Source organism: Canis aureus, chromosome 29 (genome assembly GCF_053574225.1).
Source record: "Canis aureus isolate CA01 chromosome 29, VMU_Caureus_v.1.0, whole genome shotgun sequence".
Taxonomy (NCBI): Eukaryota; Metazoa; Chordata; class Mammalia; order Carnivora; family Canidae; genus Canis; species Canis aureus.
The window spans coordinates 26,719,285-26,732,110 of record NC_135639.1 but is presented as its reverse complement, the minus strand read 5'-3'; the positions used below and the strand labels follow the sequence as shown (position 1 = coordinate 26,732,110).

At 51.6% G+C, this 12,826-nt stretch overlaps 1 protein-coding gene across 1 annotated transcript; it reads left to right on the top strand.

The window, feature by feature from the left end:
• Positions 1-1,061: 1,061 nt before the first annotated feature.
• Positions 1,062-3,776, top strand: HPS6 (HPS6 biogenesis of lysosomal organelles complex 2 subunit 3). Its single transcript, XM_077877883.1, is given in 2 exon segments — positions 1,062-3,596; positions 3,598-3,776. Coding segments are annotated over 2 exon segments (2,403 nt in total). The 5' UTR covers positions 1,062-1,221; the 3' UTR covers positions 3,626-3,776.
• Positions 3,777-12,826: the final 9,050 nt, after the last annotated feature.

The window sequence follows — 12,826 nt, the reverse complement described above, 5'->3', positions numbered from 1 at the left end:
GGAAGAGGGCAGAGTGAGGCTAATGAAGTGGAAACGGATGCAAATTCTGACTGAAGCTGTTGGGAGAAGGAGGGAGAAGCGGGGCTCACAACGAGAAACTGGGTTTGGAGGGAGGAGGAATACCACATCACTTGAGGAAGTCAGGGGTAGAAATCCCTGCATATCATTTTGTAGATGTTGCTAGAGAAATTACACACACTCAGTGTTTTAATTTTGTTTTTTAGCAAATGCTTAGTTTTGGTGATGAGTTGTTGATATAGTAAAGTGATACGGTGCAAGGACTCTGGACTGAGATTGCCTGTGGCTGAAATCCCACCTCTAGGGCAGCCCAGATGATTCACTGGTTTAGCTCCACCTTCAGCCCAGGGTGTAATCCTGAAGACTCGGGATCCAGTCCCACATCGGGCTCCCTGCATGGAGCCTGCTTCTCCCTCAGCCTGTGTCTCTGCCTCTCTCTGTCTCTCATGAATAAATAAAATCTTAAAAAAAAAAAATCCCACCTTACTTCTACCTGCTGAATAGCTGTATGATCTTGGTCAAATTCACTTAATCTCTCTGTGCTTCATTTTCCATATCTGTGCAAAGGGTATTGTTGTCTGGCGGGGATGGGGATTTACACAGTAAGTGCCACGGAAGTATTAACTGTTATTATTTTCCACTAGATTGTCAATCCCATGAGGCTGAAGTTTTTCTCTTTTGTTCAGGGCTGTCTACTTAGCCGGGCATTTAGTAGGTGCTCAATAAAAATTTCACGACAAACTGCCAGAAGTTGGAGTGAGCGAGGCGTGGAGGGAAGGAAAGCCTTGGGAGTTGTGACACTTTCAGTTCAGGGCTCAGCCAGGGAGCTTCCCGAGTAAGGCTCTGCGCTTCCTGGGGCTGGGGCGGATGGGCCTACACCCCGACCCCAGGAGCGTGGGTCGGGCTTGCAAGGACTGACGTGCGGAGACGCCGGGTGCTCAGGAGGCTCCTCCCCCGCGAGGCTGGCGTGGCCCCTCCCCCGGCGGGCGGGGTCGCGCCGGCGGGGCGTGAGCTGGGCGGAGCCCTCTGCAGGGCTTGAGGGGCGGGGCCGAGCCGACTCTCCGGCCTGGCGTCGGCTCACCTCATCGACGCGGGACGGAAGTCTGTGCGCGGCTCGGTCTCCCCGCGGGAACCCCCGACCCAGCGCCGAGCCTCACCCCAGGGGGCGGCCGGGCTCCGGCGTGCTCCCGCGCGGGCGCTACTATGAAGCGTATGGGCACCCTGCGCCTGCTTTCGGACCTCAGCCACTTTAGCGGCGCGGCCCGGCTCCGGGAGCTGCTGGCCGGGGACCCGGCCGTTCGAGTCCGCTGCAGCCCAGACGGCCGCCACCTGCTGCTCCTGCGCCCCCCGGGGGCGCCGAGCCCGCAGCTGCTGGTCGCGGTGCGTGGCCCGGGCGCGGAGCTGGAGCGTGCCTGGCCAGCTGGCCACCCCTCACCGCTAGACGCCTTCTTCCTGCCGTGGCCGACGCGCCCGGCGCTGGTCCTGGTGTGGGAGAGTGGCCTAGCCGAGGTGTGGGGCGCGGGAGTGGGGCCTGGCTGGCGGCTGCTGCGGAGCACCGAGCTGTGTCCCGGCGGTGGAGCCCGCGTGGTGGCCGTGGCGGCGCCTGGAGGCCGCCTGGTGTGGTGCGAGGAGCGTCAGGCGGGCGCAGAGGGCTGGCTGGGGCCGCCTGCTGCTTTCAGCCACTGCGTGTGCGTCCGAACCCTGGAGCCCAGCGGGGAGGCCGGCACCAACCTGGGCCGCACACACATCCTGCTGCACCACTGCCCCTCTTTCGGGCTGCTGGCCTCCCGCAAGGACCTCTTCCTCGTGCCCACTGCCGCTACCTGGCCTGGCGTGGGTCACATTCTGCTCATCTGGAGGCCAGGCAAGGGCAAGTTGATGGTGGCTGCCCCATGTCTTGGCCTCTCTCACAGTAAGAGCCTGCATCCAGGACAAGGGGACACATGGGACTTCCGGGCACTGCTCCGAGGCCTTCCTGGGTTGCTGTCCCCCATGAAGCCATTGACTGTACATACCTGGGCCCCAACTCCCCAGGGCCTGCTGTTGCTTGACTTCAAGGGCACTGTGAGCCTAGTGCAGTCCCATGGTGGTACTCGGGCTGTGGGCACACTGCAGGAGGCACCTGTCGGCCTGGCAGGGTCTGCAGCACTGGGAACATTTCATGGTACTCTGGCCTGTGTGCTGGGCTCCACGTTGGAACTGCTTGACATGGGCAGCGGGCAGCTGCTGGAGAGAAAGGTCCTAAGTACAGACCGAGTCCATTTACTGGCACCCCCAGTCCCTGGCATGGAGGATGAAGAAGAGCTGGAGACCCGAGGGGGTCTTCGTTTGCTTTCAGCTTTGGGTCTGTTTCGAGTAGGCTGGGAAGCCCCACAGGGCCTTGAGGTGCCTTCAGCTGAAGACCTGGTGTTTGAGGAGGCCTGTGAGTACTACCAGCGACGCAGCCTGCGGGGTGCTCAGCTCACCCCAGAGGAACTGAGACACAACAGCACATTCCGGGCACCTCAGGCCCTGGCCTCCATTCTCCAGGGACATGTGTCCCCATCTACACTATTGACCACACTGAGGGCTGAGCTTCGAGATTACCGGGCCTTAGATCAGCTCAAAGCCCACCTGGTGGCTGGGGACGATGAGGAAGCTGGCTGGACTGAGCTGGCCGAGCTCGAAGTGGCACGCCTACTAAGGACTGAATTGGTAGGAGACCAGCTGGCCCAGCTCAACACTGTTTTCCAAGCTCTTCCTACAGCAGCCTGGGGTGCCATCCTCAGGGCCCTGCAGCTCCAGCCAGATGGGAAAGGCAGGCTGAAGTCCCATGCGCCTCCTGATGTGTGGAAGAAGGTACTAGGAGGTACTTCAGCTGGAAAGGAACCTCCCAATGGGATACTGCCCCTCTTTGAACTTCTGTGCCAATGCCTCTGCCGGCTGGAGCCAGGATGGCTGCCACCCTTTGTGGAGCTGGCACAACAGCAGGGTGGTCCGGGCTGGGGGTCAGGGGGCCCGGGGCTGCCCCTGTATCGACGAGCCCTGGCAGTACTAGGTGAGGAGGGGACCAGGCCTGAGGCACTGGAGCTGGAGCTGCTCTTGGGCAGTGGGCGGCCCAAAGCTGTGCTCCAAGCTGTGGGGCAGCTGGTGCAAAAGGAGCAGTGGGAGCGGGCTCTAGAGGCAGGCCTGGCCCTCAGCCCCTCCAGCCCCCTGCTTCGAAGCGAGATCTTCAAACTGCTGTTGGCTGAATTTGCCCGGCATCGCCGACTTGATGCTTACCTCCCCCTCCTTTGCCGCCTGTGCCCACCAGACCTAGCTCCAGCTGAGCTCCTGCTTCTGCTACGGACACACCTCCCAGATGAGTCAGAGCCGCCTACCCCATTCCCTGAGCCTGGAACCGAGCCCCCTCTCACTGTGGGCTTGCTCAAAGCCCTGCTGGAGCGGACTGGAGCTCAAGGACGGCCCTCTGGCCCAGTGCTAAGCCTATATGAGGACATCCTATGGGACCCAGGCACTCCACCCCCCACCCCACCTCGAGGACCTGTGACTACCCTCCAGGCCTCAGACCACCCAGGCTTAGAGGCCTGGGCATCACCTGGGCTTCTGTGTGACTGACACAGGCTAAAAATCATTTCTAGGATGCAGCAATCAGGGAAGGTGCCTACAAGTTGGCAGGGACTAGGGTGGGACCTGTGTGCAATACTCCTATCTTCTGGAGCAATTTTTAAATATATATGGTAAATATTATAATAAATAATATTGGGTTTTGTCCTCAAGTTTTTGTGCTGGCACAGAGCTTCTAAACCCTTGGAATTTCCTGAGTGATGGGAGTGTCTTTTGTTATTCATAAGGAGCTTCTTTAGATTATATCTGCATTTATGCTAATAAGGTAGCTTAAGGTAGGAACACCCACCCTAAGGATAGGACTGGTCACCTGAAAGACCAAGTGATAGAAAGTTGGAACTTTCAGCCCCATCCCCAAAATCCTGGAAGGGAAGTGGGCCTAGAGCTTGAACTCTATAGAAACTTCTAGGGATGCCTGGGTTGGCTCAGCAATTAAGCAAGCCTGCCTTTCGCTCATCTCGTGATTCTGGAGTATTGGGATCTAGTCCCGCTTCGGGCTTCCTGCATGGAGCCTGCTTCTTTTTTTTTTTATTTTTCTTTTTTTAAAGATTTTATTTATTCATAAGAGACACAGAGAGAAGCAGAGACAGGCAGAGGGAGAAGCAGGCTCCATGCCCCGGGAGCCCGACGTGGGATTCGATCCCCGGTCTCCAGGATCGCGCCCTGGGCCAAAGGCAGGCACTAAACCGCTGCGCCACCCAGGGATCCCATGCCTGCTTCTCCCTCTGCCTGTATCTCTGCCTCTCTCTGTGTCTCTTTTTGTTTGTTTGTTTTGTTTTGTTTTGTTTATGATAGAGAGAGAGAGAGGCAGAGACACAGGAGGAGGGAGAAGCAGGCTCCATGCCGGGAGCCCAACACAGGACTCCAGGATCACGCCCTGGGCCAAAGGCAGGCGCCAAACCGCCGAGCCACCCAGCAATCCCCTCTTTCTGTGTCTCTTGTGAATAAATAAATAAAAGCCTTTTTAAAAAATATTCATTCATTCATTCAAGACAGAGAGAAGCAGGCTTCTTGCAGGGAGCCTGACATGGGACTCAATCCCCAGATCTGGGATCACACCCTGAGCCAAAGGGCCATCCAGGCATCGCTATAAAAATCTTGAAAAAAAAGAAAAAAAGAAAAAGAAACTCCTAAATGAGGAAGTTTGGTGAGCACATTAAGGCGCTGAGAGAGTGACACATTCAGAGAGGCCAGCACGCATAATCTGCCTTGCCCTATGTATCTCTTCCATCTGGCTATTCCTGAGTTGTATCCTTTGCAATGAACTTGTTAACGTAATTAAAGTATTTCCCCAAATTCCATGAGCCATTCTACCAAGTTGTCAAATGAATTTATAGCATGGGAATTCCCAATTTCTAGCCAGTTGGTCAGAGAAGTGCAGTGACTTGCAGCTAACATTCGAAGTGGGGTCAGTCTTGTGGGACTGGTACCTTTGCCTGTGGCTTCTGAGCTAACTCCAGATAGTGTCAGAATTGACACCAACTGGTGTCCATAGAGAATTGGTTGTGGGTATTAGAAAACATTCTAGAAATACATACACAGTTGTGTGTTTTTGAACGACCAAGGGTCTCAGAGGGTTGTGGGTGGTGGAGGGAGTAGTTGAATCTGAATTTAAAAGTTTAGAAAGATTACTTGAGGGCACCTGGGTGGCTCAGTGGTTGAGCTTCTGCCTTTGGCTCAGAGTGTGATCCCAGGATTCTAGGATTGAGTCTCACATCAGGCTCCCCACCTGCTTCTCCCTCTGCCTAAGTCTCTGCCTCTCTCTGTCTCTCATGAATAAATAAATAAAATCTTAAGAAAAAAAAGACTACTTGACCAAGGTCAGTCAACTAGAAAGTAGCAACTCTAAGATTTGAGGCACTTCACTGTACATTCCAGTAGGTGCTACCCACTTGAGCTTGAAGGCTCTCCTCATTTCTATTTAATGCTAGCTCTGTTGCCTCTTGAGAAAAGGGAGATCTGCAGAGCTGCACGCTTTCTTTTCCCAAAATTTCTGGAACCAAGTAGGAATTGTGATGGGCTCTGAGTCCATGCCTGTCTCCCCCAGGACTCCTGGAGCAATTAAGGGGAAGAGTTACCACAGACAGGAGAGCTACCTGCAGAGCCCTTTGGTTAGTAACAAGAGGCATTAAAGCACCCACATTGCTGCTGACTCCCTAAGCAGAGAAATAAAAACATCTCCAGCTTGGATGTCCGTTACCTGGATTTAGTTGCAAGGCTACCTCTAAATAGGCCTTCCATGCGCACTTCTATTCAGGTGGCCCCTCAGCCTGGTTCTAGTCTTAGGGTAGGCCTGTGGGTGCTGCTACTCACCATCATCCTGGGCTCCCAGCCATCCTTTGTCCAAGGCTTAGGACCAAGGTAAGGACTGCCATTCAGCTTTGTCCTTACCTGGGACCTATAGCTTAGAGTCTGCTCAGCCTCTTCCTGGGTTTAAAGTGGCTCTTTAAACTCATATGGGATTAGGGACAGTTCCTTAGTCTCTCTGCAAAAGGGGGACAGCCCCTCAGGCTTGTCTAGGGCTGGTGTTATTCCTCAGCTTCATGGGAGTCCTGAGGTAGCTCATCTGCATGCCAAATCCTGAGATGGTTCCTCAGCCTCATTAAAGCCTAGGGATGGTACACAGGCCTCATCCAAGAACTTGCCTGGCTTTTGTCCTAACCTTCCAGCCAGGACTTGGCTGGCCTTTTTCCTAACCAGGTTGTCTACCAACACCAGGAGTCAAGCTACTGGCCCTTAAGCTACTGCTCCTCCCAGAGGCCCAGAACTAGGGCCTGGTCGTCATCCCTCAGCCTCCACCTCAGCCTCTTTCTGGTTTGGGAAGGGCTCTTCCTCCTCTTCTAGGTTTTGAGGATGGGCCCATTCTGGCTCCTTAGAGAGAAGCTAGAAATGGACAAAAGCAGGAATCTGCTTCCTGTTCATAATCCTGCTGAATCATGGTTATTTCTTCTCAGCCTAAGACTTTGCTTGGGTCTCTGTCCATACTCAGAGGAGAAGGAATTTTACTCAGTGGGCCCCTGAGGGGCATGAACAGAAGAAGGGGACCAAGGCATTTTTTTGGAGTGATATGGCTTGAAGAAGTTCCTCAGGGCTACCCACTAGGAGGGCCTCCAGGCGGGGAACCACCCAGCCCAACAACTCTTAGGGGAACAAGTAGACTTAGATGGGAACTTTCACTTGCTCTTACAGACTGGGTACTTATTTGCTCTTGCCCTTGCTTATGCCCTGCCCCTAATGTAGGAAGTAAAGTGATCCCATACCATGTGTCAGGACTGAGCAAAGGAAAGAGCAAAGGAAAGAAAGTAAAACCATAGGCTTTATCTGCGTATGTGGCCATGAGGCCCAATCCTCCCTTTTTTCATTTCCCTACTGCCTACCCAATCCCCAGCTCCAGCCTCATACTTCCCCTCCCTCACTAGGGGATCTCCTGTTTGAACGCAGACCACAAGTTCTATACCACCCAACAGTGAACCACAGGACTACAGAGGCCAGAGTCTTCTCCAGCCTGCAAAAGCCAGAGACCACGGCCCCACCCCTCCCTCTCTATGTGACCTGTAGGCAATGGGACCTGGTGGCTAGGGTGGGTCAGTGTTCAAACCACTCTAGCTTTCCTTTCATACACAGGCCTACGGCTAGACCTGGCCCCAGCCACCAGTCATTGAGGCTGTTAACAGTGGATTCCAAGTTGGTGTCCCTGACTCCTCAAATCTAACCTTGCTTATCCAGAGTATTATAACAAACTAATCGAATCAAGCTCAATATTCACCGCAAAGGCCAAACATATCTCTTTCTTCACAAATGGTGTTGCTTCTCTTTCCAGTCCTCTCTCCATTCACTTCCTCCCCCACCCTCTGAAGAATATGTTACACTTTGGGCAGCCTGGGCAGCTCAGCAGTTTAGCGCCACCTTCAGTCCAGGGTGTGGTCCTGGAGACCAGGGATTAAGACCCACGTCAGGCTCCCCGCATGGAACAGAGCCTGCTTCTCCCTCTGCCTGTATCTATGACTCTCTCTCTCTGTGTCTCTCACGAATAAATAAATAAAATCTTAAAAAAAAAAAAAAGAATGTGTTACACTTTGAACTACTTGTGTTTCCCCGAACTAGCTAGATTTCTCCCTCACTCTGTGCCTTGTGCTTAGGAAGCTTTTCACTCTCTTCTCTGCCTGACCTAAACCCTTTACCATATACTCCAAATGTCACCCCCTCTCCTAAGGCTTCCTAACTCACCCACAATAGATTTAGTTGCACCTGCTCCTGTTCTCCCACCATTCTTGGTAATACTTCTAAAAAAGCATTTCTCAAACTATCTCGTGATTGCCTAGTTATTTGTTTGCCTGCCTGATTAGCACACAAGTTCCTGGAGAGCAGAGACTATAGTTATTTGTACTTTGGTTTTCTTAGCATGTATCACAATACCAGGGACATAGTAGGTTTGGTTATAGATGCAGGAACTGACGTGTCCTTATGGCCTAGGGTACAAAGGGATTAGTTTCTAGGCTTTAGGGATTCTCTGGCCTTCTTCCCTTCTTCCCATAGGCCAGACTCACTGTTTGGTTCATCCAGACCTGGAATTGATGGGAATAGGTCAGCTGAATCTTTTTTTTTTTTTTTTAAGATTTTATCTATTTATTCATGAGAGACACACAGAGAGAGGCAAAAATATAGACAGGATCCCTTTAGGGATCCCGAAGTGGGACTTGATCCTAGGATCCCGGGATCACGACCTGAGCCAATAGCAAACACTCAACCACTGAGCTACCCAGGTGCCCCAGTCAGCTGGATCTGAAGGAAGAACCAGACTACCTGGGGCCATGGGGCAGGGAGATGGGAGGAGTTGCTGAGCCAGGGCCATCTTGGGAGTTCGGGTGAAGGTGTAAGGAATGTACATAACTGTACTACCCAGGGGGCCCCCTGATCTCTAAACCAAGAGAGGAAGAGCGGTGGGAAAGCCTGGGTCTATGAGGTTTTCAGGGAGGGACGGGTGGCAGGAACTAGTGGGGGTTATCGGGTAAGGTAAAAAAAAAAACTGAGGATTAATCCCAACATTGAATATGGCTATCAGGGAACTTGTCCTTAGGAAGTATTATTCCACTCTGTTCAGATGCACCAGAATTTAGTTGACACTTTCTCTGCATGATCAGGGAAAGAGAGGGACTCAGAGATGAGAAAGGGGCAGCTCTAGACACCCAGCTCCATAGCAAGCCACCTCAATCTAGAATACCTGGCATCTTTACTGCTCTGGGAAAAAAGGGAAGAAAAATCCTGAGTGGCTCCGTTAGGCCCCTACTCAGTGTCTTCTTAGGCATAGGCTCCCCCTGGTGGTTACTCTTATCATAGCCATCTCCACCCATTACCTTCAAACATGCCTGTACTTGCCTTGCCCATTTATCCACTAAGGACTAAGGAAGCCTCTGGAGGTGGTAAATTAAGGAGAAGGAGGTCAGGGTATATTTGAGGGGAGCAAAATCATGGAAGGAGAAAGGACCTTGGACTTGTGTAGGATGGTATTTCCCAGAAGAAAGAGGTCCTGAGCTGCCAGGATGCTTCATCTCTAGGGTTAGAACTCTGCCAGCCTGACCTGGATAATTTGACCCAACTGGAGCAGAAGTTGAAGGCACAGCAGCATTTCCTGGGAAGCCACAGTAAGGTCATATTTTATATGAATGTGAAATATAGGAATAAGATATCAGGCCTTATTCAAAATCAGTTAAGTCTCTGGAGGAGATCCCTGGGTGGCTCAGCAGTTTAATGCCTGCCTTCAGCCCAGGGCATGATCCTGGAATCCTGGGATCAAGTCCCACGTCGGGCTCCCTGCGTGGAGCCTGCTTCTCCCTCTGTCTGGGTCTCTGCCTCTCTCCCTGTCTCTCATGAATAAATAAATGAAATCTTAAAAAAAAAAAAAAAAGTCTCTGGAGTGCCTGGGTAGCTCAGTCGATTAGGCGTCCTACTCTTGATTTCGGTTCAGGTCACAATCTCAGGGTCATGAGATAGAGCTCTGAGACCCGCGTTGAGTCCACATCAGCCCATAGGGCTCCAAGCTAAGCAGGGAGTCTACTTCTTTTTCTCCCTCTCTCCCCCTCCGCCCTTCCCCCTGCTCACACACTCCCTTTCTAAAATAAATAAATCTTTTTTAAAAAACACAATAAGGGACACCTGGGTGGCTCAGTTGGTTAAGCAGCTGTTTTCCTCTCAGGTTGTGATCCCAGGGTCCTGGGAACCCCACATTCAGCCCACATCAGGCTCTCTGCTCAGTGGGGAGCTTGCTTCTCCCTCTCCCTCTGCCTGCCAACTCTGCCTACTTGTGCTGTCTTTCTCTCCTGTCAAATAAAATCTTTTTTAAACACACACACACATACACACACACACACACACACACACACACACACACAAAAGTCTCACTTTATGCACAAAATGTGAAATGGAAGTAACTTTCCTTTTTTTTTAAGATTGTATTTATTTCATAAGAGACACAGAGAGAGAGAGACAGAGAGAGACAGGGGCAGAGACACAGGCAGAGGGAGAAGCAGGCTCCATGCAGGGAGCCCGACATGGGACTCGATCCCGGGTCTCCAGGATCAGGCTCTGGGCCAAAGGCAGTGCTAAACCACTGAGCCACCCGGGCTGCCCTGGAAGTAGTTTTCCCAAAATAAAACCTTTTTCAAGAATCACAATTTCAAAGCTAATAGTATGAATTGTAAACTTTGCTTTCATATTCACCCCATCGGTTCCCATTTCTGTTGTTAACAAAAATTCAGGTGGGGAAAGAGACTGAATCAGGTCATGAAGTCAGGACTGAGCCGCCAGGGTCACTCATCAGTTGTAAATAGAAGTCTTGGAGCAGTTTCTCCTCTAACTGCCAGAGGGAAGGCCTGGGCCTGGCTCCAAAGGCCTCTTCATTGGAACAAGAACAAAGATGAGGAGAGACAGAGTCAGAAAGATGAGTAAGAGGATAGGATGGAACCAAGAGATAAACAGATGGGAATGGGGAGAGGGGGCTGGGAGAGACAGGGAAATGCACTTACTCTGGGCAGCAGAGGAGGCTCTCTGGTGTAAATTGTGGGAGGATTGAGGAAGAGTCAGAGAGGGGGTCCCTTGGAGCCTCTCACCAGAATTATAGCCAAAGTGTAGAGCCAGGGAGACAGCTAATCTAGGTCTGGTCTCCAGAGGTTTCCATTACCTGGGAAATAAAGGAAAAGAGAAAGAGTTGTAATGAGCTGGGGAAGGGATAGTGGGCAGGGGCCTTCTCCAAGAATGAGGATGGTCCACCTCATCCAGGGCTTCCCTCAGCTGAAAGTTTTGGAGGAACAGACTGTCCAGGTCTTTCATAGGTTTTAGGTCCTCAGGCTTTGGAAGCTTGATTTCAAAATGATATGTAGTCATCTCAAAGTCTTTATTATCTTTGCTCTATACAGGGAAATGAGGAGAAGTGGACATTGGCCCTCGCCACAGCTCTGGGCAGGGTCTGGAAGCAGCCTGCAGCCAGAGAAGGAGAGAACAGGGCTTCCCAGCAGAGATGGACAGAGCTCTGACTCAGGTTGGAAGGCTGCAGAGGGGGAAGGGAAGGAAAGGCTGAGAGGAGCTATAGGAGCAGAGGGGACTCAGATATAGCCAGGTCAGTGTCCTGGGCCAAGGCCAGGGAGACACTGACCTGGATATAACTGAGATTGTTGTCAAAATGGGAAATCAAGTAACCACTCCTCACTGACTAGGTCGGCTCACTATTCTCATTGCCCCTTCAGGGAAAATGGAGGATGAGGATGGGATAGGGGATTTATAGGGAGCTTAGCAGAGGGAGAAAAGATATATGGGTGACTCACTTTCCCCCTTCACCATACGGATCAGGCCTAGTGAGTTTCCCAGCAAGTAAGCCTCCTCTGTAAATGTTGGGGAAGGGAAGAATGTGAGGAGGCTTTACAGGGCATAAGGGAAGGACTGCTTCTGAAGAGGGGATGGGAATGGCTCTAGGGTAGAAAGTTTAGGAGTGCATGGCCAAGAGGGATCAAACCAGGGAAGCAGAGATGGAAAGACAGAGTGGAGAATGCTGGCTAAATTTCCTAGAACTTTGGGGCTTCTCCAATAAAAGATACAGTTTTTCCTTATTGGGTGCAGGACTTCCCCAGGTGACCCCAGAAGCTCTTTCTACTAAGACCATGGTGGGGTGTGTGCCTTGTTTACTGAAGCTGGGACGGGGCTCTTGGTTCCATGCTTGTCACTCAGGTTAGTCTTGTCCATCATCCACTTACTTATCAGCCCTTAACTCTAAGAGGGCTCCTGTGCTCGGCATGAGGGAAAGCCAGGAAGAGAATCTGTAGTCAATCCATTTCTTCTCCTATGAATAGTTTTTTGGCAGCAGAGCTCCAAGGGGTCATGTGGGTGGAGACCACCAAGAAGCCATCAAGATAACAAGAGGGCAGCATTTTTCAATGAGTCCCTCCCAGCTCTGTCCCTCAGTTTCTATTCCCCATCACTTCCGTGTCAAACCCTGGCCACCCCTTTCCATTCCTCACATGTTTATACCATTCCTCACCCTCTCAAAGTCATGGATTTTATTATTTTTTAAGATTTTATTTATTTATTCATGAGAGACACAGAGAGAGGCAGAGACACTGGCAGCGGGAGAAGCAGGCTCCTTGGAAAGCCTGATGCAGGACTCTATCCCAGGACCCAGGGATCACAATCTGAGCCAAAGGCAGACACTCAACCACTGAGCCCCCCAGGTGCCCCTCCTTAGTGGCTCTTTTAAAAAATCTTTCCCTGGACAGCCCCAGTGGTGCAGCAGTTTGGTGCCACCTGCGACACAGGGCATGATCCTGGAGACCCGGGATCAAGCTCCCTGCATTGGAGCCCACTTGTCCCTCTGCCTGTATCTCTGCCTCTCTTTCTCTCTGTGTGTGTCTCTGTGAATGAATGAATAAAAAAAAATCTTAAAAAGAAAATTTCCCTAAGGGGGCTGTTCTTCCGTGAGGCTGAGGAAACACCAAGGTGAGAATAACAATTGGGAGATGCTCACATATAGCCCTCTCAGAGGTAAGGAGGAACATGAGTGGTTGCTCTGATAGGTATCTTCAGGCCAGGGTTAAGAAGAGAGGAGAAAGAATCAGGCTGCTGGCTGCCCTATCATTCTATTGATCAGGGGTGGCTGAAGTTCCCGGGTTTCTGAAAGTTTCAAAACTTCCCCAGACTTGTAATTTGGTGGGATTGG